At 43.0% G+C, this 27,173-nt stretch overlaps 1 protein-coding gene across 2 annotated transcripts in view; it reads left to right on the plus strand.

Moving 5' to 3' along the window:
• The window catches only part of LOC117428856 (neurocan core protein), a 66,184-nt gene that overhangs the window by 33,277 nt on the left and 5,734 nt on the right, over positions 1-27,173 (plus strand). Inside the window, exons 8-10 of one of the 2 annotated variants that reach the window (XM_059015007.1) lie at positions 1,547-3,625; positions 16,586-16,702; positions 22,379-22,492. In XM_059015007.1, coding sequence (XP_058870990.1) covers positions 1,547-3,625; positions 16,586-16,702; positions 22,379-22,492 — 2,310 coding nt within the window. Of the gene's footprint in view, positions 1-1,546; positions 3,626-16,582; positions 16,703-22,378; positions 22,493-27,173 lie in introns of both variants that reach the window. The other variant, XM_059015005.1, reaches the window with a different exon arrangement.

The raw sequence follows: 27,173 nt of genomic DNA on the forward strand, positions 1-27,173 counted from the left end.
AGGCTGCTGAAAAGCATAACCAGATCTTCAGCTCCCGGAGGGGGGCTGATCTAACGGATGTTGCTATTGCCAGTTCCGAAACATCAAATTAGGAACAATACCTGAGGTCTCGCTGCCACACTTCATCACCACATCCAAAACATAACAATAAAAGACCAGTGCCTTGGCAGCAACATGATGAATTATTTTCAGGTTGCAAATCAATAAGAGTCAGCATTCTACCCTGCAACATTCATTAATAAAAATGTCCTCCCTGGCCCAGATTCAACCCAGAACATTAATGTTTTAACACTGGGTGAAAATGTAGCTTTAGTAGTCTGCATGCATAATGCAAGCCGGTTTCCAATTAATTCAGAGCTTCTTTTAATAAATGGTTACCAGAGCTGTGGTCTTCTGTATCTTCCGCCCAATTATGTCCCAGCTCTGAATGTAATTATCACAGTAAAGGGTCTGCAGACAAAAGGCAGGGTAAATGTTTGGAAGTGGCATCAGGGGCCAATTTAAACCAGTTCTATATATGTGCAGCATGCCTTTTATCATGATCATTTTCACCAACCTGTGGAATAAAGATCCTAACTGTTTAATTGAAAAAGTGCAGTAGAATCGTAGGGCTATTAGACTGCAGTTTAAATGCATTGGAACCGCTGTTTAAGTGCTCTGATAAAGCTACATAGAATGCTCTGATCTTAACATTATTATTATTATTATTATTACTTTTGACACTGAGCTACTCAAACCTACTACCTTTAACACTGCAGCCCAGAGCACGAACCACTGAGCCACTTTAATCCGCTGCCTTCCACACTGCAGTCCAACACTCAAACCACTGAACTGCTCAATCTCACCTTTTTAACACTGCAGCCCAGCACGCTATCCACTGAGCTACTCAAACCCATTACCATCCGCACTGCAGCCCAGCTCTCTATACCCCAACAAGCAAATCAAACCTGCTACTTTGCAGTCTAATAGCTTCCTCCTCCAGCAGTGAATCTGTAAAGTGGGCAACTGGTGTTCCTTTCTTTGTCTCTTAAAATACTTACTGTTCTCTGCTTTTCAGATGAATGAAATGCCCTGACTGCCAAGGTGATAAAGCCACTATAGAAAATGAAATAAAAAAATAAAACGATGGCAGTCAATGAAATCTGAAAACATTAAACCAGCTGTGAAAAGATTCCTCTTTTGTCTGTGTTTGTCTGGGGGGAAGTAGTCTACCCAAAGCTACAAAAATACATAAATATGTAAACATGTATTTCGCTTTTGAAATGGCAGAGGTGATGAATTATGTACAGAGTTTGAACAGAAATTATAATAAATTGTCTCTTTGAATTTTTATGAGCGTACAATAAATAATGACTAACAAACAGCTTTAGGAGAATCCAGTTTAATGTTCTTCTTATATATATATTTAAAGAGCAGAATACATTTGAAATAATGACTGCATCACAGGAGGTAACACAGTTTGTGTTTTGATTGCTGATTTAACACACATTTAATTACAGCGAATGCTGTTTCTCTGCAAGTTAATCACAGTGTGTTGTCCCCACAGGATTAATTTCACCGGGACACAAAGGGACAATGCATCCAACAATGACAGCTAATGAATCATCACCAGAGCCCAGTGCTGCCAGCACAGTGCCAGCTTCTACCCCGCTGCCAGGCAGGAAAGACGAATGGGCACATGAGCCAACAGCTGGCACCATACAGGAGAGCAGAGCTCCAGAAAGGGAGAGATTGGCAGTCAACGAATCAAGGAGATCCTTTCAGGATGAAGAGCCATTAACTGCAATCACAGGCGGCCAGTCCGCTGAGCTGCACAGCCGTGGAGGAGAGGGTACCCTGAGAATCATGGTGATTACAACGCCCTCGCCCTCACCTTTCAATGATTCTGCCCCTGAGATATCGGGAGATGACCTTCCCTCTTTGCAGGAGGATATAACCATCCGTCAAAAACTTGTGGAAGATTTCAAGGCAGACTCCTCTGAATCAGAGATGACCAGTGCCCAGGAAGCCAGAAGAACAAACATAGAGGACCAGGCCGTCCCATCCTTGCTGGACATCCATGAAATCTTCTCGGGAGGGGGCTCTGACATGGATGGAGACTCCCTCCCTCTAGTGACCGTCGGCTTTCATTCACCAAAACAACAAACTTCTTCTAACGTGCCTTCATATGAACCGGAACCTTCAGCAAAGCCAATGTTGCCTTTTACATCCCCGTCCGAGAATTCTGAACTTGAGAAGGTTGAAGATGGGAGTGGAGATGCAGAAGAGGGTCTGCTTGCTATATCTAAGGGATCCAAAAACCCCACCACAACCAAAAGACCTCCAACCTCTTTCCCTCACATAGACCACGCCTTAGAGAGAGAATCCTTGTGGGAAGTAACCCTGAAGCCACAGAAGGAAGAAGATTTGTTTAATCCGACAACCATCCAGGGACGTCAGGATGCTGTGTCCACGACAGTGCCTAGCAGTGGCAACAAAGACATTGGGACGGAGGAGGTGGTTCCAGAAGACAGGCTGGACGTTAAAGGCGGTCAGCTGTTCCACGAGTCGTCCACAGAGGCTGCTGCTTTGAATCCAGAAGAAAGCGTGGCTGAAGTAAAGGGAGAAGTTGCTTTTGTCCAGCACTCAACTGAAGTTCAACCAACTGAGGTCACAGCGGCAGAAGCAACTCCTTCTGGAGAACCTGATGTGAGAATGCCTTCCACACCTGACGCCTTCCTTGTGACAGATGGAAAAACAACTTTGACCCCTTTGAAAGAAGGGAGAAGCCCACAAAGCCCAGCCACTGAAGACCTGCTCGTTACAACCTCATTGTCACCAGTTACAAGTATGGGGATCACATCAGAGTCCATAGTTCCTGTGGGTGACTTGCTGACCACTAAAGCTGCTACAAATGAAAGAATGGAGATGCTCTTTCCAACTGTCCCAACCACTGCAAGCAGAGAAGAGTTGGAGTTGACTACCCCTGAGCAGTTAGTACATACTGAAGTACTGAAGGAGCAACTGCTGTTGGACAATGCTGTGGAGAGCACCCCATCTGGAGAGCAGCCAAGAACAGCCACCAAGGAACCTGCCGATGAAACCACTGACTCCACCATGGAACCAACCATCTCTGCCACACAGTCACCAGGGAATGAATTAGAAGGAGAAACAGAAGTAGATGCAGAAGGATTGGAGACTACGAATCAACCAGCAAGTCATGAGACAGAGAACAGCTCTTCCTCTGTTCAGCCAACCAGACTGGTTCTCACCATCAAGGTGTCCAGTGAAGGTGCAGAGACGTATCCAGTGACGACTAGAGCCACTGATGAGAGTAGATCCATGGAACCCTCCATGACCACAGCCACCTCCCCTGTATTTAAGTCGGTTACTCCCGAAGACGGGCCTTCATTAGAACTGGCTTTTATCACCACTGTTGGGTCGCACACAATGCCTTCTGGAACCCAGCCCTCTACTCCAGAGACGGAAGTGTACAGTGGCAGTGGAATGGGGCATGTATCTCCTGGAGAAGAGCAGGTGAACGGAACATTGCTGGCACCGAAGTCCAGTTCCCAGCTTCCGTCTGCCTTGAATGAATCCACCTTCGGCACAGACTGGGAAGACATAGGAGCTTCAGAAGAACCAGGTAGGAGAATTTCTTCTTTTTCTCTCACTTCTTCTTAATATACAGTGCTCCCCCATTATTTCACAGTTTGGCCGTGTTGACAGTTAATTGTCATGTTCTATGTTTGGTAGGGCAGCAGTGTGGAGTAGTGGTTAGGGCTCTGGACTCTTGACCGGAGGGTTGTGGGTTCAATCCCCAGTGGGGGACACTGCTGTTGTACCCTTGAGCAAGGTACTTTACCTAGATTGCTCCACTAAAAAAAAAAAAAAAAAAAAAAAAAAAAAAAAAAAAACTGTATAAATGGGTAATTGTATGTAAAATAATGTGATATCTGTATAATGTGAAATAATGTATAATGTGATATCTTGTAACAATTGTAAGTCGCCCTGGATAAGGGCGTCTGCTAAGAAATAAATAATAATAATAATAATAATGTTTGCCATACAATGGCCGGTCACTGATTCACTCTTTTCAACATTTGGAGATTTTTGATGTTTAAGTCAGATAGTGAAATAAAGAGGGAGCAATGTACATTAGTCAGGTATATTTAAACTGAACCTTGTTCGGTAACAAGCAATAAAGAAACAGTGTCCCCAAAATCAGACAGTGGAGAGCAGCTGAACATCCAGGGCTAAATTCTCAAAGCTGTTTACTTCATCATTTTTTTTCAGACGAGAGAAACACACCCAATGAAGTTACCATACCAGAATAACTAAGAACTCCAGATCAGAAGGTTGCGTGTTCAAGTATTAAGTTGTTTCTTATTCGTTCTAGATGTTTAATTGGTGTTTTACCTATTCAGAAAAAAATTGTGCCAGTGACGATTTAGAGTAAATAGCCTTGAGAATCTAGCCCCTAATTGTGGTGGTGTGTGGCGTACTCTCTTTAGGAGTTCTGTGAATGGCTGGTTGTTTGGAATGGAGGATGCCTGGGTGTTTGTTTGTTAATCAGCAGGACGAGATCTCCATAATGAGGATGGCTCTGGAAATGGAAAGGTCCGGGGTCATGACAAATCAATGGGGAGGGAGGATGAGTCATGCACTAATTGATTTAATGATGTGTCCTGCTTGTCCTTACTTCAAATAATGAATCTCTAAAATGTCCACAGCACCCCCTTTTATCTACAGAACAGATTTCATAAATCCTTAGCACCCTTTCATAAATATTTTTTTGCAGTGCATTCCCATACTATGTAAGTCTCACATTTTCACACAGTTTTCAAAGGAGCACTTGAAGTTGAAAAACATGAGAATAACCGTATTAAACCATTTTCAATTCGTCAAAACACTCTTCTGCCCTAAGTGGCACATCTACAAAGCTTTTACTCCAGGCTTTATATTTAACCGTTGTATCTAACTCCTAATAGAACTCTTTGTTGGCTAGAACCACCCTCCCCTGGAGATGAGATTATATAAATGGCATTGCTGTCATTCCTTTTTAAGTAAAAGCTTGCGCACAGCAAGCGCGCGTCCTTGGAATGCAAGGGGTAATTAACTGTAATAGGTTTGCGAGTGGTAGGAATGCCGGCATGCATTTTTCCTCTAAAAAAAATAACAAAATCATCCAGTCTGGGCCCCTGGTTGTCCGTCCCCTGTGGGCAGCACTGCAGACGGACATGATCAGCGCATAAGGGGGCTCATTTTATATCATTAAAATAGATCCCAAGTTCTCTTAAGCGTTGGAACGCAGGACACAGAGGCGGTGAGAATATTGTATAATTACACAGTATTAACATTTTTTAACTGTGTTTTTGGCTGGATGAGCAAATGCAGATATGTCTGCGGCTCATCCTTCCTCCCCCCGCTGGTCAGATATAGTCAGAGGGCTGTTTAATGATTTATCAGCTTCTCAACTACTTCGTTGCACTAAGGGGACTCCAGGGCCTTTTTAGAACACTGCGTTCTCCTTTCTGAAAAATAGCCCGCTGCATGGCCTATATAATAACAGCACTGGGGAACTAGCTCCCTTTAATTAGCCACAGATCAAGGGGTACAGCATGTGATTCCACTCAAACAACCCCTGTCACCCTGATACCTCAATTACACGACCTCTATAAATACCTCTGTTATCACCCCTAGTATAAGTGGTTGATTCTGTCACCATGACTATTACAGGGTTTTTATTTTCTATGTGCTGTATTTGTTTAGGTCGTTGTTTGAATTAATTACATACTGTCTGAATGCAAGGGTGCATAATGAAGAAAGAAATGAATAATTATCTATGCCAGAGCTAATATATACGTGTGTATATATATATATATATATATATATATATATATATATATATATATATATATATATAGCAACTACACTCCGACACAGCTTCTGCTCATTAAACATGCCAGATGTATAAAACCCAGCGTCAGTTTTGCTCCTACCTAAGAATACAGCTTGTCCTATCAGTCGTTTCAAACTCAAAGCCTTATATGAGACAGTTCAAAAGAGCCATCTTGTGCAGATCAATGAGCCATATATGGGAGGCTGTGTGGTCTGGTGGTTAGGGAAAAGGGCTTGTAACCAGGAGGTCCCCGGTTCAAATCCCGTCTCACTCACTGTGTCTGACCTTGAGCAAGTCACTTCACCTCCTTGTGCTCCGTCTTTCATGTGAGACATTGTGTAAGTGACTCTGCAGCTGATGCAGAGTTCACTCACCCTAGTCTCTGTAAGTCGCCTTGGATAAAGGCGTCTGCTAAATAAACAAATAATAATAACAAATAATATAGGACTCAAGAGCCATATCCGTTGCACAGCCCTGCTCTGGTTGCTGTGGAAGGTATATTACTGCACTATTACAAACCCAGAAACTTAACCCTTTAGGTACTGAATAATACTGCATGTTTGAATTTCCCGCAGTTATTGAAGAACAGAGCGGATACAACCCCTTCAAGCACATATTCCTTCCACATAAATCTGCAGATCTAAAATTCCTCGCACGTTTTAACAATGTCTGATCGATCTTGCATTGTTACGAACAAATGCTGTGACCAATATTAGATTACAAGGATGAGTGCAAGTGAAACCGCTCGGTCTAAACATGATAAATGTTACAATAGGTCAGCCTGCTTTGTGCTAGACTTCTTCATTGTGCACTGCTTCAGTGTTTAAGTGATACGAGCCTATGGTTTGATTTGATCATTCTTATCCTAGATTTGAAAGAGATTCAGGTACACTTTCATTTGCTCGCCCTGTGCTGTGCTCGGATCACCTTAATTTTATTTTTTACATCATTTTGATTTGATACAGACGCCAGTACTTGTCAAGGGTAGCGTATTATAATGGTCAAACTTAAAAAGTTACAAGTGATTAAACAAAAACAGTCCGAGTTCAGTTAATCAGAATGCAAATGAAAGTCGTTCTGACGAGTGAATTCCAGCTTTCTAGCAGTAAAAAGAAACAAGCTGTCAGCTTCATTGCTCACACATACAGTGTCAAAATAGCTGGCTGTACATTTAGAAAGCAGCTGTCATCTGCATTTGAATACAGTACTTAAATAATAATAATAATAATAAGTGGAACTGCTTGTCAGGAACGAGGATAATCTATCAAGCTGCTCCCAGACTCAAAAAACATTTTCAAAAAATAGTATTCAGCTTTTGACAAGATATTATTTGCAATAACAGATTAAAGGCAAGCTTGATTGGGCAGGCAGGTAGCCACTTCAAATGATTCTAAATCATTTACCGCATTTAGGAATAAATAATTGGAGACACCGTGGGTCCAATTCAAAATACAATATGCAAGGATTAGAAATACATTTTGATGTTCAGGAAAGTGTTCTAGAGTTTCGGTTTCTTTCACAAAAAAAAAAAAAAAAAAGTTTCATGCATGTAAATCTATCAAGACTCTGAATTGAAACGGGCTTTGAAAAAACAGTCCTTAACAAAAATCAGTCCTTAAAGCTGAATAGTGGCCTGTAACGTGAAGTGGCTTCCTCGAGGTTATACGTACGAGTGAGCTTTGTTTTCCTGATTTCCATCCCTGACAATAGTTCTGTGTTTGTATTGATTTTGTGCTCCGATGTCATTGTTGACGGCATCTCTCATACATGCTTCTTGTCTTCATTGTGGTTTCATCACTCTTTAATGTCTCCCCAGACAGGAGTATTGTTCTCTTAATCAGCTCCCACACTGAAATATGAACAATGATTAGAGATAACCCTGTGGGTCCCATCACACACTGCGATACAGCGTTTCACCACACTCTGTAGCGTACTGTGAGTCCCACCTTACCAACATCTTTAAATGTGTGTTTGGTACAAGAAACAGGGTCTAGTTACATTACAAAAATTAAATATATATATCAAACCACTGGGTTTTATAGGAGGCTTGGTGGTCCAGTGGTAAAAGAAAAGGGCTTGATACCAGGAGGTTACCGTTTCAAATCCTGGCTCAGCCACTGACTCACTTAACCTTGTGCTCCGTCCTTCAGATGAGACGTAAAACCGACTCAGCAGCTGTTGATGCATGGTTCACCCCCTAGTCTCTAAATCGCTTTGGATAAAAGCGTCTGCTAAATGACAGATTCATAGTAATAATAATGCATGTTTGAGGATGCAATGTGTGTGTGTGTGTGTGTGTATATATACATAAAAAGATTTCCATTGCCTTAGTTTTTTGCCTTATTTTTCTAATGCTACTCATGTTCTACATCTAAAACAAAGTCCTCTCTACTATCTTCACTTACAACAGACACTTTTGTCTCTAAGTGGGATTTCAAACTCAAACTCATGACAACATTCGCACAATGTGACAAACATTTGAATAATTTGCAGCGTAACAGCGCAAGGGTGGCACCACACTGCATACACCCAGTGCTATAATGAATCTGTGCTTTCTCATTCCCCTGTATTATGTTATAGATCTCCGACCTGTATCTCTCTCTGCACAGACCCTGCATGTGTAAATCAGAAGCAGCCCCTGTAAGCCGGGGGGGGGGGGGGGTGTATCTCCCTATTTTCAGCCCCTTGTTATACAGCACTGCACTTCTTCAAGAGATGGGCTTGTGTATGCTTCTTACTTGACTGCACCTGGTATTCAAAGAAGATTTGGGTCAGGCATTGAAATGCATTGAGAGTCACCTCTTCCTATTCCCCTACCAGGCTGTTCTGTTCTGTCTAATCTCCCTGCTGCTCAGCGGCCCCATGTCTGCAAGCACGTTCTTCTCCGGCTGTCTTTCTCCGAGCTCATGGCTCTCTTATTTGGCTCACCCCTGCGCAGTGGCACAGCGTATAGCCTGCAGGTGAAAAGGAGAGTGGCAGGTCTGAAGCCTGCTTTGGTCCCGGCACTGACAAAGCTGTAAAACATGAACTACTTGTGCGCGAGGAGAGACCTGAAAGGGTTTGCAATAGGAGTCAGCCTCTCCTTGGCTTGGAATTTTAGTTCGAAGCACCCTTAACACAGATGAATAAAAAATGCAGTAATTGCAAAATATTCACTCAGAATGATTCCCAGCATCAGTCATAAAAAATAAGTAATAAGTTATTGAAGTTACTTATTTCCGTTTCCATGGTAAATTTACACTGTGCAGTAACTTAGCAGCAGGAGCAAGAACTCCTAAACTACAGGGATGGAAATAAGACTCCAATTGCATAGCCGTTTCACCCATTCCAGGTTTTACTATGAGCTTGATTAGTCACAGTCTAGGTAACAAGCACAGGTGTGTCTTATTAATCTCATAGTAAAACCAGGAATGGCTCAAACTATAACAATTTTAATTCAATTCTTGAACAGGGTTTTTTTTTCCTGAAAAGTAGCACTTATCAAATACTTGCACTGATGGCTTCAATAATAATAATAACAATAATAATAATAATAATAATAATAATAATAATAACACAGTGCCGTATATTAAAATGCCAGTAATTTGACAGATCTGCAAAGCTATTGTTCTGCTGTGTATTGTTTGTCAGTGTGCGAGTGCTCGCTGCTGCAACAGCATTACCAGCTTATCAAATCCTGAGCTGCCAGTTTGCTGGGTCTTCACTCTTGATTAGTCCCCTCCAGAATGCACTCTTCAGCCGACTCTTATTAATACTCATTGCAGTCGTTAACTCGTCCTGTTAATAAAATATCTTTTAGAAACCTTTTTTTTTTTCTCAAGCTCTCAAAAAAAAAACGAGCCATGTTTTGTATATGGTTTAAAATGTACCTCGTGTTTAATCGCTGTTCCCTCGTGTGTCAGACCAGACTGTCGTCCTGTTAAGTGTTAAGTAGTTCTGACTTCGCCAGCACAGTGAATTAAAGAAAACCAGTCAAAGCTCTACTGGTATCAACAGCTTAGCTTTCCAAACTTGATTTCACTTAGACGCTGGTGTGCATTTATCATCCACAACACTGTAGATTCATTTTCCTTGCAGCCGGTATTAGGACTTCACACTACCTTTGTTGCTCACGTGACTTTACCTGGGGTCAGTCAGGATCCTCACACCAGCTGCACAGGAATCTATGGTGCAGTCAATGACTGGTTAAATAGGGTAAGAGGCTTGCAAGAAAGTTGTTTGCTAACGAGAGACAAGAAAATGTTTTCTACCCTTTTAAAGTGCATAAATAATCCAATTCCATGAACTGTGCAATTAAAAGTCACAATGACTATTACACATTCACATATAGTAGTAGTATTATGACCACAAAAGAGGAAATGAAAATTTGTTTCAATGAAACAAGCACAATTCACCTTACACACTATGGATTATCAGGCAGCTCCTAAACCTCAACTCGTGCATAAAGTTTCCATGCAATCCCTTTTACATTTCTACACTGAAGCAAGTGTCTGTTTAACCATTCACATTTATATAGCTTTTGCTCCTTTCAAAATACATGCTAATAATACAGTTCAAAATAAACTATTCTTGATATTACATTGCTGCATTAAAAATATTTCTGATAAAGGAAATGTTTTTTGAAAATAATTTAGTATTTTTTTCTTTTTTTTTATTTAACTTAATGAAACTCAAACGATTACATTTTTTCTTTTCTTTTTGTTTGTTTTTTTGTATTATATGCCACCTTCTTGGCCAGGTCTCCCTTGAAAAAAAGAGATTTTAATCGCGATGGGACTTTCCTGGTTAAATAAAGGTTTTAAAAAAAGAAACGTGAGACCTCTGTAGCTAATGGTATTGCTAAACAGGTACGATTTACTAAAAAAAAGCGAATTGTCAGTCCAGGATTTACAAAGACACAAGAGATTTTACACACAAGTCTTAGGGAGCAGCTGCACTGCATGGTAATCTACTATATCCAGCTGGAAGAGACACAAAAACAACATTTGTGGAGAGAGTAGTTTTGGAGCCAATGCGCCTGGCTGCACATTTATAAACAGGATAGGAGATGGTGTCCTGAATCACACTAAGGCTCAGGGATTTAATAAGACTCAAAGGAGCCCATTTTCCACACAGTATTTCTAGATTCTGTGCAAGCGCCAGGCAGCGAGCTTAGGAAATCAGCCACTGCGACAAGCCTTGGTCATCTTGACTTCTCAGAAGCAGAGTGCCGCGTGGGCTTGCAGTAGCAGGAGGAGATAAATAAAACTCCCACTGCTTCGCAGATAAGGATGTTTCAGACTTTCTTGGGAGTGTAATTAATTGGCCACACTGCACCTACAGTAGACACACAATTGGTATCCTAACAGCACCAGATAGACTGTGCTTCTGCTTGCTTTATTTGCTCCGGATCTGTGTGGTCTCGCCGTTGCTGGCACTGATATAGTCTGATTATGGTTCTGCTAAGGTTTCATTCAGGGCAGCAAACTGGTTTTACATAACGGCATCCCAATGGTCATTTTAAAACCCGTGTGTAATGATAATCTTAGGGTAGATGCCCGTTCAAGCAAACAGGGCTTTGCAATCTGCAAACTCTCTGCAACAGAGAGTTACTATCCTGCTGTTTGTGATGGAATGCACACAGAACTTAGAAAAAGTTGGTGATTGGCCCTAGATTTCATGATCTGAAAACATACTTTAAATCTTAAAACTGGCTTTAAAAAAAAAACATTCCTAAACAAAGCATTCCTTAAAACAGTCCCTGCAGTTTGTGAATAGAGCTCGATATTTCTAGTGCACCAGAGGGGATCTTAAATTGGGCAAATACATATATATATATATATATTCTGAAAATTAAAAAAAAAGCTTTGGCAAAACCCCTTCCAAGTGTCCTATTTCAATCAAGCAGGTCTGCCATGCTAGGGGGTAATTGCAGGGAGACTCTCAAGTGTGCAAGCGAACCTCTGACCCTTATCATTGAAAATCTATTACACGCCTCAGTAGTTCCTGGGACACAGAGAGAGGGCAGAGCTTTCCCATATGCAGTCTCCCGGAACTGTCATTTCCCAGACAAATGACACACAAGCCACATTATAAGCACTCTCATTTAGCGAGTCTATTTACCATACAGCACATGAATGGAGCGAGCATTCTCTAAACACAGGATGCAGATTGCTTTATCAAAACCCCTAGCCATTTCAAAACCAAACTGAAAATAAAATTACAGACAACAACATAACAATGCCCATGCTAAGCTTTCTCTTTAGAAGTCATGGTGTGCATGCTGTTTGAAAACAGACTCCGAGGAAATCTGTTATGCCTGCACATCCTAGGTCCGTTCAACCCACCAGTCGTGTGTTTATTTTACTGGTTGAAAGCGTGTCAGTTCATAGGGGATGCAGGTGGTTGGATAATGAAGGTGAATTGCACCATTCTAGGTGTGCATCACTATCTGCAGACAGATCATTCTTTAACATCGTGTATGATCAAATATCATGTTTAAAAATCGTTTGCAACATATAGGGTACAGCACAGGGTGCACAATTACATTATGCTGTTTGCTACAATCACTTTAAGGAGACCCTTAAAACTCGCTTGTAACATTAGCCGGATTAGAACCCAAGTCTTTTCAGATAGCACTTCCTTGGTCCTTTCCCTAACCCCTTCAACAAACCCTTTAGCCAGTCAGCGGTTTGCAGCTGTTGACAGACACGCTTTCAGTCAGGCATAAGGATAATCTTATGGTAGGTAAAGCAAACAGGGGCTTTACCATCTTCAGACTCAGCAACAGAGAATAAGGCATGGAAACTGAGAACTTTCTTTAACCTAACGTAGCACCAGATGTCACAATTTAAAATGAAAATGTTTGCTATAACATGTGTTTCTTTCAAAACTGCACGTTTGAGACCTATGCAGCTAATGGAAATGCGGAACAAGTATTAGGGAAAGATTTTGTTTGAACCCAAGTCTCCAGAGTAGACAGGGTGGTGCATTATTCCACTGCGCCACCTAGACTTTCAGGCAAAAAAAGGTAAGGTTGAGCGCTCCAGTGCCTGCGCATATCCCCATATCTGCATATCCATTCTCCGCAGCGCTAAGCTGCTGTGTTTCCAGGGAGAGGGTCTATTTTAAGAGCTGTGTAATTAATTATAAAGATATTGCATTAAGCTGCCCCCTCACCGTGTAAGCAGCTGGTTGGAAAGAGCTTTTCCTCTCTGACTAGGAGTTTCTCTCTCAACCCCACGGCTCATTTCAAGATCTGAATGAACACAAGGGCTCCTGCCAGGCAATGCCAATCCCAGTGTTAATGCAATTCAGCCCTTTGAAACGGAGTTAAAGAACTGGCAAACCCATACGGACAAAAGAAAGATATTTTTAACAAAGTTACAGGACCGTGTACAGCAAGGCAGTGCACACTCAGATAAAGTCGTCTACTCCAAAGTGTCATTGACAAAAGAGAAAAGCATGCATTCATCTTCCGAAACCTGAAATATACCAGTATGCATGTGTTGTCACAGGGCCCTATTCACAACAAAGACAAGGGTCTATAAGATGGGAGATTTGCCAGTCAAAAATGATATTTACTATGGTTGTTTCACCTTTAATCGAGCTACCATATTTGCAGAAATTGTCTATTGCCACATTCTTATTTTTCCCCTTGTGTGTCGAATCCTGTGTTGGCCGACGTGCAATTAGACTCTTTATAAGTAATTTATTCCTACATTGAATAATTTGTTTTTTATGTGAGCTCCATTTATTGCATCTCATACCGCTAAGCAACATGCTGCAAGCTTTGCAAATGAAAGACATGACCTCCCCTGCTGCAGGTAATAGCAGGGGCGTACCGGCTTTGTTCGCACGGTGACAGAGTGACAGAGAGGATCAAGGAGGGAGATAGCTGTTGCACCTGCAGCTGAAACATTACGAGGATGTAAACAAACTGGAGAGTCAACCAATCAGGTCGCAAACAGTCCCCCTGGAATCTTCATTAAGCAAAACTGAACACAAAGGTGTAAAAATGCTGCTTCATATAGAAACCCATACTGTGCACGTACAAATGTTTTATCATTTGTATATATATATATATATATATATATATATATATATATATATGTTTTTATTACACTTAAAAGCAAGCGCTGGCAGATGGCGGAGAGCTCTGACTAACAAGTTGTGACTAATTATGTGAAAATTAAATAAAGTTCTTATACCTTGGAAAGACTGATGGCTTCTGAATTACCTCCCCCTTTAATGTTTATATTAAACAGGAGCCTTTTTATGCATCATGAAGCAATGTCTTTTATTACATTCTACAGAAAGGGGGGGGGGGGAGCATGTGGGGTTTTTTTTTTTATTATTATTCCGACAGGTCCTGCACATAGATTTAAAAGCATTGGGCTTGACTGGCATTTACACACACTCTCAAACTAGAGACTTGAGTAGCTGACAAGACTTAATATATTCTGGATCATAAGAGGGAGGCATTAAAAACCCATCAGCTTTTACGTAGTGTTTTGAAAAGCTAACTCAAATTTCCTAAACTCGCTTCCACCCCCACACCCCCCTTTCCCTCTATTGTAGTCTCGTCTGCTGCGTGACAGCTCTCTGATTTTCTGTTCTGGGTGAAGAGCTGTCAGTTTGGGACAGGATTCAGGAGAGTGTCAGACGCATAATCACAGAGGTAATTTCAGCTCTTTACACACAGCTGGGTGAATGGAAGCCTGAAGTCATGAGTATATTCTAACAACCCTACCTCTACCCAGACACTTACTGTACCATCGGAGAGATGAGGGACACACACTCACTCACATGCACTCACACATGTAGAATTTATGTGGACTTTTTTACCCATAGAGTGCAGGTGAACCATCCTCTACACCAGAGGGGCGCCACGATGATGCAAGCAAACATTACAGGGGCAGGTTTTCCTGTACAGACTTTTTTGCCCAGTAAGCACATTAGATATTTGGAAACACGCTGTCTTCTCGACTTATCAATAACCAGCCATAAGACGCGCTTGCAGTAACATCTCAATATCCATAAAGCTTTTCCGACTGACATAATAAAATAAGCCAGCTGATAATAAAAAGATAATTGAAATATATATATAAAACATACAGTATATGGTATGTGTTATTTTATGAATCACCCGTTATACTGACACATGTTCAATAAATGATTTATAGTGGCCTGAAACCATGAATTAAAGTGACGGCAGTCTTTGTCTTGAAGGTTATTATAATGTGCCCGACTCACCGCCCGGGTCATTAAATCAAGGTATTGTAACGGCAGCCTGGAATGAAGATTAATGTCTTCGACCAGACGAGGGCAGAGAGTCCCTAATGTTATTACACAAGGGGAGAGGAGGAAACCACAGCAGCCTCCTGTGCTGCTTAGTGCCAGTGCTTTTAAGCACAATGAAATACAGTGCGGTTTAGTGTCCTCGTTGTCCTTATGTGCTGATCACGTCTGTCCACCCATCCGTCCATCCGTCCATCACACTACAGCAGGGGTGGCCAAAGCTGGCCTTTCCAGTCCTGGTCTGTGTTCCAATCCTGTTCTAAATTGTTTAATTGAACCAATTAAGCCTCCTGCCAGACCTTGAAGTACTTCATTATAGCAGTTAATCCATTAAGTACCAAATGCATTTTCCGTTGAAAGAAATCAGAACAGGCTGTATTTATGTCGTTTGATACGTTACATTTAGACTTTTTTTTTTGGCGGTTGACAAAATCTGAGTAAGTTATCATAACAATATATTTACAGAGAAAATTTAAATAACAGGTAGATGCCAGTTAAAAATGCTCCAAAAAATGACATTGTCTTCACATGAGGACAATGGCACTTAATGGGTTAACCCTGGGCTGGAATGGCCCGTAATTGGACACCCCTGTCCTCCATAGTGAACACAATAACTGTCTTGATTTTGCAGCAATCTTCAGTTGGCTATCAGCCGAAAATTAAAATGTATACACAGTGTTTTAACCTTTCAGGTACTGTACCATTATTACAGGATTATGAGTGTTGTTCAGTGTAGTTATACTGTGCATTTCGTATTAGAACACATGGGTCTGCCATCATTGGTAATTGTGTAAAGAAATGTTCTTTTTACAGTGCAACATTCTCCATGCTTGAAGTTGCAGTGACTGCACTGTGCCTGTGATCTAAATTGGTATTGCTGCTTTAATTTTGATTTTAAACAAACGGTTTGATATTTCTGGGATAAGTAATCCTTTGGCCAGAGGTGATGACAGCATTAAATGGAACTGTTCATCTTGTTCTGTCAAAGGGCCATTTACTCGTGTATCATTAGTACTGGTTATCCAGGGCTGTTGGACAGTTCAATATTGACCAAGGTCACATGTATAGGACTGCTGAAGAGGCATGTGCAGGACTGATCAGCATTTTGTTTCCAGGGATCCCCATTAATGAGGGCCACTGCATTGGAAATTGAGCCTGAGTTGATCGTGACTCTAGGATTAACATCGCTGCTTTTCTGGGATCTTTCATGGTCCCAGAGTAGCAGTGAGCACCTTATACTGTTTTCAAACTTGAGTGAAAATGTATCCAGGAGTTGAATCTGGAACAAAACAGGTTGCGGGTCTTGCTTCAACACACTATCAACACCGCTCTTAAGCGTATTGGAAAAAGTCTATTAGAACAATTTCTGCCTCGACCACCTCTATTGACTCTGCTTGTGTGTGCTTCCTTCCTCCCCCTCAGCAGCTGAGGCAGACCCCTGCGAGACCAACCCCTGCCTGCATGGAGGGAGCTGCCTGTCCAACGGGAGCGTGTACAGCTGTGACTGCCTGTCAGGCTACTCCGGGGAGAACTGCGAGATCGGTGAGAGACTGGGGGTGAGGGAGTCGGGGTGTGGGCTGGTCTCGGGGTGGAGGGTTAGGGGTTAATGGACTGGCGGATGGGGGTGGACTGCGGGGTAAGGGGTGAGGGGTGGAGGGTTAGGGGTTAATGGACTGGAGGTTGGGGGTGGACTGGGGGATAAGGGGTGAGGGGTGGAGGGTTAGGGGTTAATGGACTAGAGGATGGGGGTGGACTGGGGGATAAGGGGTGAGGGGTGGAGGGTTAGGGGTTAATGGACTAGAGGATGGGGGTGGACTGGGGGATAAGGGGTGAGGGGTGGAGGGTTAGGGGTTAATGGACTAGAGGATGGGGGTGGACTGGGGGATAAGGGGTGAGGGTTGGAGGGTTAGGGGTTAATGGACTGGAGGATGGGGGTGGACTGGGGGATAAGGGGTGAGGAACTAGGGGTGAGGACCAGCAGGGTGAGGAGTGAGGGGGATTTATGGTGGAGAGACTGGTTAATTTATACAGTAGTGCAAAAATGATTTTCTTGTAATTTTGGAAAACAAAACAAAACAAAAAAGCATGTTCATGTTGTTGTTGTTGTTGTTGTTGTTGTTGTTGTTATTTTTTATTATTATTATTACCCCACGAAGCTTTCCAGTGTTTTAATGCTATTTTCTCAAGAGCCGAGGGAAGCTTATCAAAAGCATTCTTATTAATGTGATGTTTTGGGCAAAATAGGTGTTTTAAAATCCCTCGGAGGCAGGGCTCTGAAGAGATGTGTTTGCAATTATGCCTGAGGAGTTACCTGAAGTAGTGGTCTGCTTCTTTAAACTGTAGGTATCGAGGTACATTTTAAAACCCAGTGCTAATTAAGGGCCAGGCTCACATGTGTTCTAGTTCTAGAACCAGAATTGCTAGCTGGAGTTCAAGAACCAGAATCTCTAGCTGGAGTTCTAGAACTAGAATCGTGAAAGTACTGCCCAGCTCTTTAACCAGCTTACAAGTTTCCTCTCATAAAAGCTTACCCCTGTAATTTTGTACAATAAATGTACATTTTTCCCATGCTTTACCCATTGTTATACTGTGCACTTTCCATACTTTGCCATTCCTCTCTGGGCTTTACAATGCTTACCAATGCTCTACCATTTATTCAGTATGCTTTATTACATTTTGCTTTGCTTTTGTAAGGGAAACTTTTAGAAGGGTCCAGCCATTGACATATAATAAATATCCAGGCTGTCAAAGATTAAACATTGAAACTTCACAGTAAAATGGAAAAAAAAAGCTTAGCGTCACTAAGCATGCTAATTACCACCACATTGAAATGCCTCGGATTCCAGATTATAAAGGGAGTCAATGGGGACAAGGTCCTGGAGAGATCTCTTTTGTTATCGACACACTCCAGTAAATATCACCCAGATTGATGAGTCACACCACTGATTTCCATCCTACTGAGAAATGTGTGCGGAAAACTAAAGAATAACATCAGGGTTAAAGGTAAGCAAGCTGCTGGACCTGTTCTCAATATAAAAGAATAACATCAGGGTTAAAGGTAAGCAAGCTGCTGGACCTGTTCTCAATATAAAAGAATAACATCAGGGTTAAAGGTAAGCAAGCTGCTGGACCTGTTCTCAATATAAAAGAATAACATCAGGGTTAAAGGTAAGCAAGCTGCTGGACCTGTTCTCAATATAAAAGAATAACATCAGGGTTAAAGGTAAGCAAGCTGCTGGACCTGTTCTCAATATAAAAGAATAACATCAGGGTTAAAGGTAAGCAAGCTGCTGGACCTGTTCTCAATATAAAAGAATAACATCAGGGTTAAAGGTAAGCAATCTGCTGGACCTGTTCTCAATATAAAAGAATAACATCAGGGTTAAAGGTAAGCAAGCTGCTGGACCTGTTCTCAATATAAAAGAATAACATCAGGGTTAAAGGTAAGCAAGCTGCTGGACCTGTTCTCAATATAAAAGAATAACATCAGGGTTAAAGGTAAGCAAGCTGCTGGACCTGTTCTCAATATAAAAGAATAACATCAGGGTTAAAGGTAAGCAAGCTGCTGGACCTGTTCTCAATATAAAAGAATAACATCAGGGTTAAAGGTAAGCAAGCTGCTGGACCTGTTCTCAATATAAAAGTCCAGAAGCACAGCACACAACTCTGCATTGGGGATAATTACAGCTTTCCGATGCTTTTTCACTAGCACAATGTGACTGTAGCAAGGGGGTACGCCCCGCCCCTGTGCGTATTTTGGGTTTTGTGTTGTTATTATTTCAAATGAATGTTTGCTGTGCACGGGTGTTTAAGGTCGGCAGGGAAGGGTTAATTGCCTTCCCTGCTAAATCAGTCTAACATTTAATCTTTCAGCCTTATTAAATATCAAAGCCTGAAAAAGGCATTGGTGCAGTGCAGGAGACAGCATACGGGCAGGGCAGAGAGAGCGATCAGTAAAGTGTAGACCAGATGCCTCTTGATTTTTCCCAGTGTTGAATCCATTTACAGCTTAGTTATCTCTTTGCTTTGGCTGTTTGCTCAGCGCAGTGACAAGCTGTTCTCCCTGTGTAGAGCAGAATTTCATTTCCAGGGGCGTCCCTGTGAGAGCTTGGCTCGGAGCCTGGAATTCACACCTGCCTGCAGGGATCAGAAGGTCTCAGTCCGTCTCAAACCTGCGCATGTTCTTACTGTCCGTAATAACATCATTGCTGGCCCCCCTGCTATTGTTCAAATAATCTTTTCACTCTACTAGTTTGGTAGCTTTGTCTTTGAAATGCCTGCATAACCTGAAAGCAAAATCTTCAGCATTCGGCACAGTCACTGTGTTCCAGTTGAATGCCCCTCCAGTTAAACTGCCCTTGATTTTTTTCTACAGGCATTTCTCAGTGAAATGAGATAGAATGAGAATGCGGAGTGTTGGCAGCACAATGCAGGAGTCGGGTTCTTCCTGTGTTCTAGTTCTAGAACCAGTATAACTAACCTGGGTTTGAAACAGCTCAGTTAGGAAGACAGAGGGGGCTCGTGGCACTGCGCGATCATTTGCAGGGCTGGGTTCGAACCTGGCTTAGGTCACAATCTCTAATTAAGGCTGAATCACTTGGATCCTCTTAGACCCAACTTTTGAGAACAATCCTACTAGGAACCAGACGAGCTTAGATGAGCCGAATGGCCTCCTTTCGTTCGTACATGTTCTTATGTTCTTATGTTCAAGCGTTGTCTTGTGCAGCGCTGTCTGTTGCAGCTGTGTGAAGTGATTACTGTTGGAATAGCAGAGACCCTACACACAATGCATTATAGATCATTGAAATGTAAATTGTACTGCTACTAATTAACATACAAGATGTTTCCAGCTTTAACTTTTGAATTGTGTCATCATTTCAATGCACAGGATGACATCTGTTGTAAGATGTAAGATGTACTAGGATTTTGACATGTCCTTAAGTTGATTTCTGATACATGATTCATAATACAGAACAACCATGCAATTCTCCAAGGCTGGCTATAGCATGGCCCTGCAGCTTTTGTGAGAACTAAATTCACAACAAAATACGTTCATTAAACCAAACCTTTGTGTGTTACAAAACACAGCCGCAAAGCTTTTTTAATAAGGCTTTTGTTCAGCTTTCAGCTTAATTGTCGTACAAAATAAAGAAAAGGAAATGTTTTGTTCGGCTCAGGGGGAGGGAGGGAGGGAGGGAGGGAGGGCAGGAAGGGTAGGGGGAATCAATTTAGCTCATTTTAGATAATGAAGAAATGATTCTGTCTTGGTTTCAGGGCTCCCTGTGGAGTGCACTGATAACTCACTGGAGCAAAATAAACAGAATAACTCATCACTGACTGCCTGCCACACTGCAGCTCAGCGCTGTAACCACTGAGCTACTCAAACCCATTGCCTTCCACACTGCAGCCCAGCACTCTACCCAATGAGCTACTCAAACCCACTGCCTTCCACACTGCAGCCCAGCACTGTGACCACTGAGCTACTCAAACCCATTGCCTTCCACACTGCAGCCCAGCACTCTACCCACTAAGCTACTCAAACCCATTGCCTTCCACACTGCAGCTCAGCGCTGTAACCACTGAGCTACTCAAACCCATTGCCTTCCACACTGCAGCCCAGCACTCTACCCACTGAGCTACTCAAACCCACTGCCTTCCACACTGCAGCCCAGTGCTGTGACCACTGAGCTACTCAAACCCACTGCCTTCCACACTGCAGCCCAGTGCTGTGACCACTGAGCTACTCAAACCCACTGCCTTCCACACTGCAGCCCAGCGCTGTGACCACTGAGCTACTCAAACCCACTGCCTTCCACATTGCAACTCAGCGCTTCTCTAAATGAATGCTTAGCGATCCACAGCGTGGTGCGTGTGGCTTCTCTGTGTTCTTGTGAGTTTATTCACGGATGTCTGATCAGACAGATATGCCTGCAATTAGGAAATGAAGCCGCCTGGATGCCTCTAATTAACACCCTCACTGTCTGTCTGTCTCTCTCTCTCTCTCTCCCTCGCTGCACAATTTCAATAGCTGGTGTTGAGTCGTGACCACGCTGTTTGTTTCAATTTGCTCAGAGCATAATAAGGTTCATGGAAGTTGCGCTGCATTGCAGCATAAGGCAGAATAACATGTGTGTGCATATACATCTTCTAGTGCTTTACAGTTACATATACCTACATTATACCTATAGTCCCAGGTCTATAGGGGTTGGACAAAATACCTTCAAGGAATCATACGAATCTGCAGCAAAGTCACCAGAATGGCCCATAGTTATTGTGCAACTCCAGTAATGTGTGCAGTCTTGAACAGAGAAGCACCTGCCTATCAAGCATCCACTAGCAAAGTCAGGTCTGCTGTCTGGGTCATCATGACTGAAATTGTCTGATAGCAGGGAGATGCAGCTTTCATGTATTACAGAATACATGTGATTCTGTGGCAGGTTAATGTGAGGGACAGCCAAATGAAATGAAAGTGTGCGCTATACACTCCAAGTGTTTTTTTTTTAAAAATGTTATCTCCAGTAAATGCAAGTGATTCAGAGTTTCAGTCCCTGCAGATCACTGGAAGCTGCTCATTCTGTGCCAGAGCTCAGAGAGTGGCCCAGCCTGACAGCACAGTCACAGGGGAGCCAGCCCTTACTGTCAGCCTCCTATTCCATGTGATGAGGCTGGGGGAGAGCCTTCACTGTGAAAAACGAGCCCAGCTATTCTCTGAGCTTCTCTGGGAATGGCTTAGAGAAAATAGGATGACAGCACAATAAAACAGGGAAGCATGTGACTAGGAACTGAGCGCATATATATTTATAAACTGAAGCTTTACCCTCCCATTTCCAAGCCTACTATCTCTCTGCGGCCCAGCTCTTTAACCACTGAGCTACTTAAACCTGCTACCTTCCACACTGCAGCCCAGCACTCCCACAACTGAGCTACTCAAACCCACCACCTTCCACTCTGCAGCCCAGCACTCCCACAACTGAGCTACTCAAACCCACTACCTTCCACTCTGCATCCCTAACAACTGAGCTACTCAAATGAAAAGATATGACAAGTTTAATTACATTTTTTTATAGCATTCCCTTAAAGGGACATCGTTTACTCAAACAAAAGAGCATTTTTTAAACACATCTTAATAAGGGGAAGAGGAAACCCAGCCCTCTGTCTCCGCTACACTCTGAGAAACCCGCTATGTGTCTGATAGCCCGTCTCTCTGCTCTCTTCCAGACATTGACGACTGCCAATCCAACCCCTGTGAGAACGGAGGCACCTGCATCGATGAGATCAACGCCTTCATCTGCCTGTGTCTGTCCAGCTACGGAGGGGCGACCTGCGACAAGGGTGAGGCCCGAACCACAGCTCCCATTTCAGCTCCCATTATTTTATTTTTATTCTTGTCCCTTTACTTTTTTAATGATGCTCGCATTCTTTCAGTTTGCATCAGAAGTAGATTTTTGGAGCAATACAAGTCTTACAGTACAGAAACGTATTGCATTCCTATAGTAACTGAATGGATTATTGACTATGTCATAATAGCACTAGCGACGAGGACAGTAACTGGAGTAGCAGCTAAGTTCCAGTAATATAATGTGCCACATCAGAGATTTACAGTGAGCTGTAGAGGGAAGACATGAACATTCTGCCAGGTTACACATCACACGGTGGCCCTCGGTTGAGTAGTTTAGCTTCCCAGGTTTTTCTGTCCTTGACATGCTGCTGTTTCTCAAAAAATGACTCTCAGGATTATACACGTTTGGTTCAAGGCATGCATGAAATCCTCTCTTATCCTTTGTGTCACCCTTCAAATCCTTCAAAAAGTGAGTCAGTGTTTCACTTGAGGAGGGAAATGAAGGGTTAACCAGTAGCCAGAGGGCTGCTGCTGTCTGTGCATTGCAGATGTGTGTGTTTATGTGTGTGTGCGTGTGTGTGTGTGTGTGTGTGTGTGTGCATGTGCGTGTGTGTGTGTGCGTGTGTGTGTGTGTGAGTGTGTGTGTGTGTGTGCATGTGCGTGTGTGTGAATCTATGGAGGGTCGGAGATGCAAAGCTCTATTGATTTACACCAGGAGCGTGCCTGGTGCAGATACAGTAAATAAAACCCCAGAGCTTTCTCACTTAAAAGAGAAAACCCAGACCTCAGCACCATATTATATCTCAGGGGCCTCAATTTAACATGTCTACCAAAGGCAAAAGCAGAGATTGCTGTTGTTCTTATTTTTTTACAGTCAGTGGCACGCTTGATTGACACTTAAAGTTCTATCTATCTATCTATCTATCTATCTATCTATCTATCTATCTATCTGTCTGTCTGTCTGTCTGTCTGTCTGTCTGTCTGTCTGTCTGTCTGTCTGTCTGTCTGTCTATGTGTGTCAGTAAGGATCTGCGAACACCTTTTTAATATACTGTAAACATCTCCGAATAGCCCTGAATTGCTTGGATTGGTGTATATTTTAAAAGCACAATTCTGTGAATGTTTGTTTTTTTTGGTTTTTTTAAAGTCTTCCGCTGGTGTTTACATTCATTTAGAAAACAACAGGCAAACCAAAACAGAACACATGTCTGCCGCAACCCCGCGGACCGAATCCATGCAGATTTAATTCAAACACAATTATTGCACTTATTGCATAAATGAACAGAGTGCGCTTTGTAATGCGTTGCGATTATCTCATTAGAACAAGCTTATTAGAAGAAAACGTTTCAAATGAATAAACCCTGAAGCATTGTTAGTGAGCCAGATGCAAATACAGCTCAGCCAGTTTCCCAGGGCAGGGAAGCATCTATTCAGCTACGTGAAAGGTGTTCTCAAATAATCGTGGAAAATCCCTAAGCAAGCTTGTCCTGTGATTTATTTAAGCCCTAATGTGGCTTACAAAGCTGACAGCTTATCAATAAAGAGAAAAAAGGTATCTCAAATGTAACAGAGTGCTGGAACTGCAGATACTGTGCAGTCAATTATGGTTATTAGTCCAGCTGTTACTGGACTGTTACAGCACATGAACTGCACTTAGCGTTCACACACGATTAGACCTTGGTCACAATGCTCTGTTTCTTTGCATTGCTGCACATTTCTTCTCATTGCGTTCCATTGCATTGCTGTGTAAAAAGTTGCAGCTAGGGAGGGCACAGTTATGAGTTTGCTGTATGACCAGCAATGGCAACACAAATATTGCACAGTGCTGGTCCTGATGCATACTGGTATCCACACGGATCTGCAATGGAATTATACTGTGTGTTGATTCATAACACGGTGATGCAATTTTTATGTTAATAGGCAGATACTATGAAGATGTTCGTCCAGAACTATAAAACACTCAACAGTGCTTAGAAATACTAACAGACATAAATTCATAAATTCAGTGCCAAAAGTGTTGTGCGGTGTCTTCAATGAAATTAACAATCTAAGAATAATTAAGAGCCTTTGAGCTAAATTCCAGAGTTCTAAATTCCAGAGTTCTAAATTCCAGAGTTCTGTATTCCAGAGTTAAAGCTAAATTCTCTGGAATTTGCTTTCGGAAAAAATGTCATACAGCAAAGAGCTTTGTCAGTTTCTCCCAGAGGGACTGAGACAGTGAGAGAGAGGATTCAGTCTGGGAGTCCCCTAGCCTGTTCCCTGGGGGGTGGAGCAGCCTGAGTGAGAGAGAGAGTGCAGGCCAGGCAGGTACAAGGCAGTACACTTCCACAGTCCTTTCCAAGTGCTGCTAATTGAGCCCGTCTGGCCCGTCCCGTCCTCTCACCCCCCTGTCGAGGCTGAGCTCCGAGCCAGGGGGCTGCCCTGCCCCGGAGAGGGAACGGAGCGCTCCCCTCAGACCCCCTGAGTGGGATCCCGGTGGAAGATCTGTAATTGGCTCTTTATTATCCGAGGATTGTATAATTGATGAGTTTTTGGCAAGACAGGAAATAACAAAGGGACTCGTCCTGTCGGCTTGAGTTAAGATTAATAAGACCCACTCGTCTTAATCAGAGTTCATGCAAAGGCGAAGCTGCTTCGGTTTCTAATGGCTTTTAGAGAGAGCTGTGCCTGTCTCTCTCCCTCTTCTGTACCTCTCCCCCACCCCCTGGCTGTCTCTCCCTCCTCCTCCCTCTTCTGTACCTCTCCCCCACCCCCTGGCTGTCTCTCCCTCCCCCTCCCTCTTCTCTACCTCTCCCCCACCCCCTGGCTCTCTCTCCCTCCACCTCCCTCTTCTGTACCTCTCCCCCACCCCCTGGCTGTCTCTCCCTCCTCCTCCCTCTTCTCTACCTCTCCTCCACCCCCTGGCTCTCTCTCCCTCCACCTCCCTCTTCTGTACCTCTCCCCCACCCCCTGGCTGTCTCTCCCTCCCCCTCCCTCTTCTCTACCTCTCCCCACCCCCTGGCTGTCTCTCCCTCCTCCTCCCTCTTCTCTACCCCCTCTCCCCCTTTCTCTCTCCCACCTTCTCTCCCTCCTCTACAACATATAGAGCAATGCTAAAAACAACTTCAATCATTAGTTGTTGCAACTGACTGTGAATAAGTCCCCTGATACTACCCTTGACACATATTCGATTCATTATTTGCACAGATTTTCTTTTTAATAAACACTGTGATTCCAATAAAATGGTATATTAAATAAAATAAAAAAGCTTAAATAAAGGGCCTGATACTGTATTGCAAGCTGGAGAGGATTTTGTTTTTTGTCAGCTAGCGAAGAGCAGTCAAGTCACGCTTCAGGGCTGACATTTCCACAAGGCAACGCAAGCCTATAAAAACTCATAGAGTAGCATGAGCGTCTCATTGTGTTCTCAGACCTGCTGTACTCTGTCTCTAAAGCCTGTGACTGTCACTCTGTGATTGCAGTCAATCTCGCTGCAGCTAGAGCCCCGCGCTGTCAGAGGAATAGACTTGGAGAGCGTGAGTGTCCTCTCCAGGTTTGTAGACAGGCCACCACTTATTACAGATTCTTCTTTATTTATATATTTATTTATTTGACAGGGACAACGTACAATTTTGAGGCTCAGCGTGGGCAGTAGTGCTGATGCTATCCTGCAATGGGATCTTAATGCAGGAAGGGAGGCGGGGGGGGGGGGGGGGGGGGGAGGGAGGGGGTGGAGGTAAAGCACCACTGCCCCTTCCCCAGGCACATGTCGCTGAATGCCATTTACTGTGTGACATTCTCTTCTGATCTGTGAAGTAAATGAAAGCACACAGACACACTCCCGCTGGCCTGTACACACATAATCATGGCTCTGGAAGCCAAACACTGAGGCGCACACACACACACTGACGCTTACACGATCACACCTGCTCGCACATTCACACTCCCACTCACAGTCCCACACTCCTCAACGCCGCGCCTTAATGAATATTGCAAACCGCACTGTGGATCTGAACATTGCTTGTCAGCAGTGCTGTCCCCGGTGAGAGATTCTCCTCACCTCCTCTCCTGCATTCATCTGCATATTAAGTAGGGCTGAGCCGTCCTACCAATTTGCTGGTGTCGCCTTCAATTTGTTAGCAGCTCCGGTGTGTGTGGATACTGCTGGCTGCAGCCCAGAGAGAGGGGTTGGGGGCTGGGGGCTGGGGGCTGAGCTAATAGAGTCTCCAGCGGACTAATAAACTCATCTCACTCAGTTACCGAAGCATATTGTGGTGCACCATGATAAAAATGTAGTAAAGCATAGTGAAACATGGTTTAACAAAGCTATTGGGTAGTTTAACCTTGACGAAAAAAAAACAGCATCAGCTGCAAAAAAAAAAAACCCCATAGATCAGCAATGTGGTTGTGAGGCAGTATAACATTCAGATGGCAAGACAAGAGTTTGAGCAGTGGGTTAGTGGAATTGCTTCTGTGGCAATCCCCCCCAGCTGAAAGGTCAATTATAGGAATTCAAGCAGACATTTCGGCTAGTGCCTTATCATTTCTTATAGGGTTTTAAAGAGAATTCGTTTTTTGAAAATTTTGCAACAATGGAGAATGTCAGAAAAGTGGGCGGAGCTTTGATTTAACCTCTGCTCTTTATCTCTGTATTAATCCAGCTGGTGTCCCCGGTGATCCACTTATTAATATTAC

This window comes from Acipenser ruthenus, chromosome 49, assembly GCF_902713425.1.
Source record: "Acipenser ruthenus chromosome 49, fAciRut3.2 maternal haplotype, whole genome shotgun sequence".
Lineage (NCBI taxonomy): Eukaryota > Metazoa > Chordata > Actinopteri > Acipenseriformes > Acipenseridae > Acipenser > Acipenser ruthenus.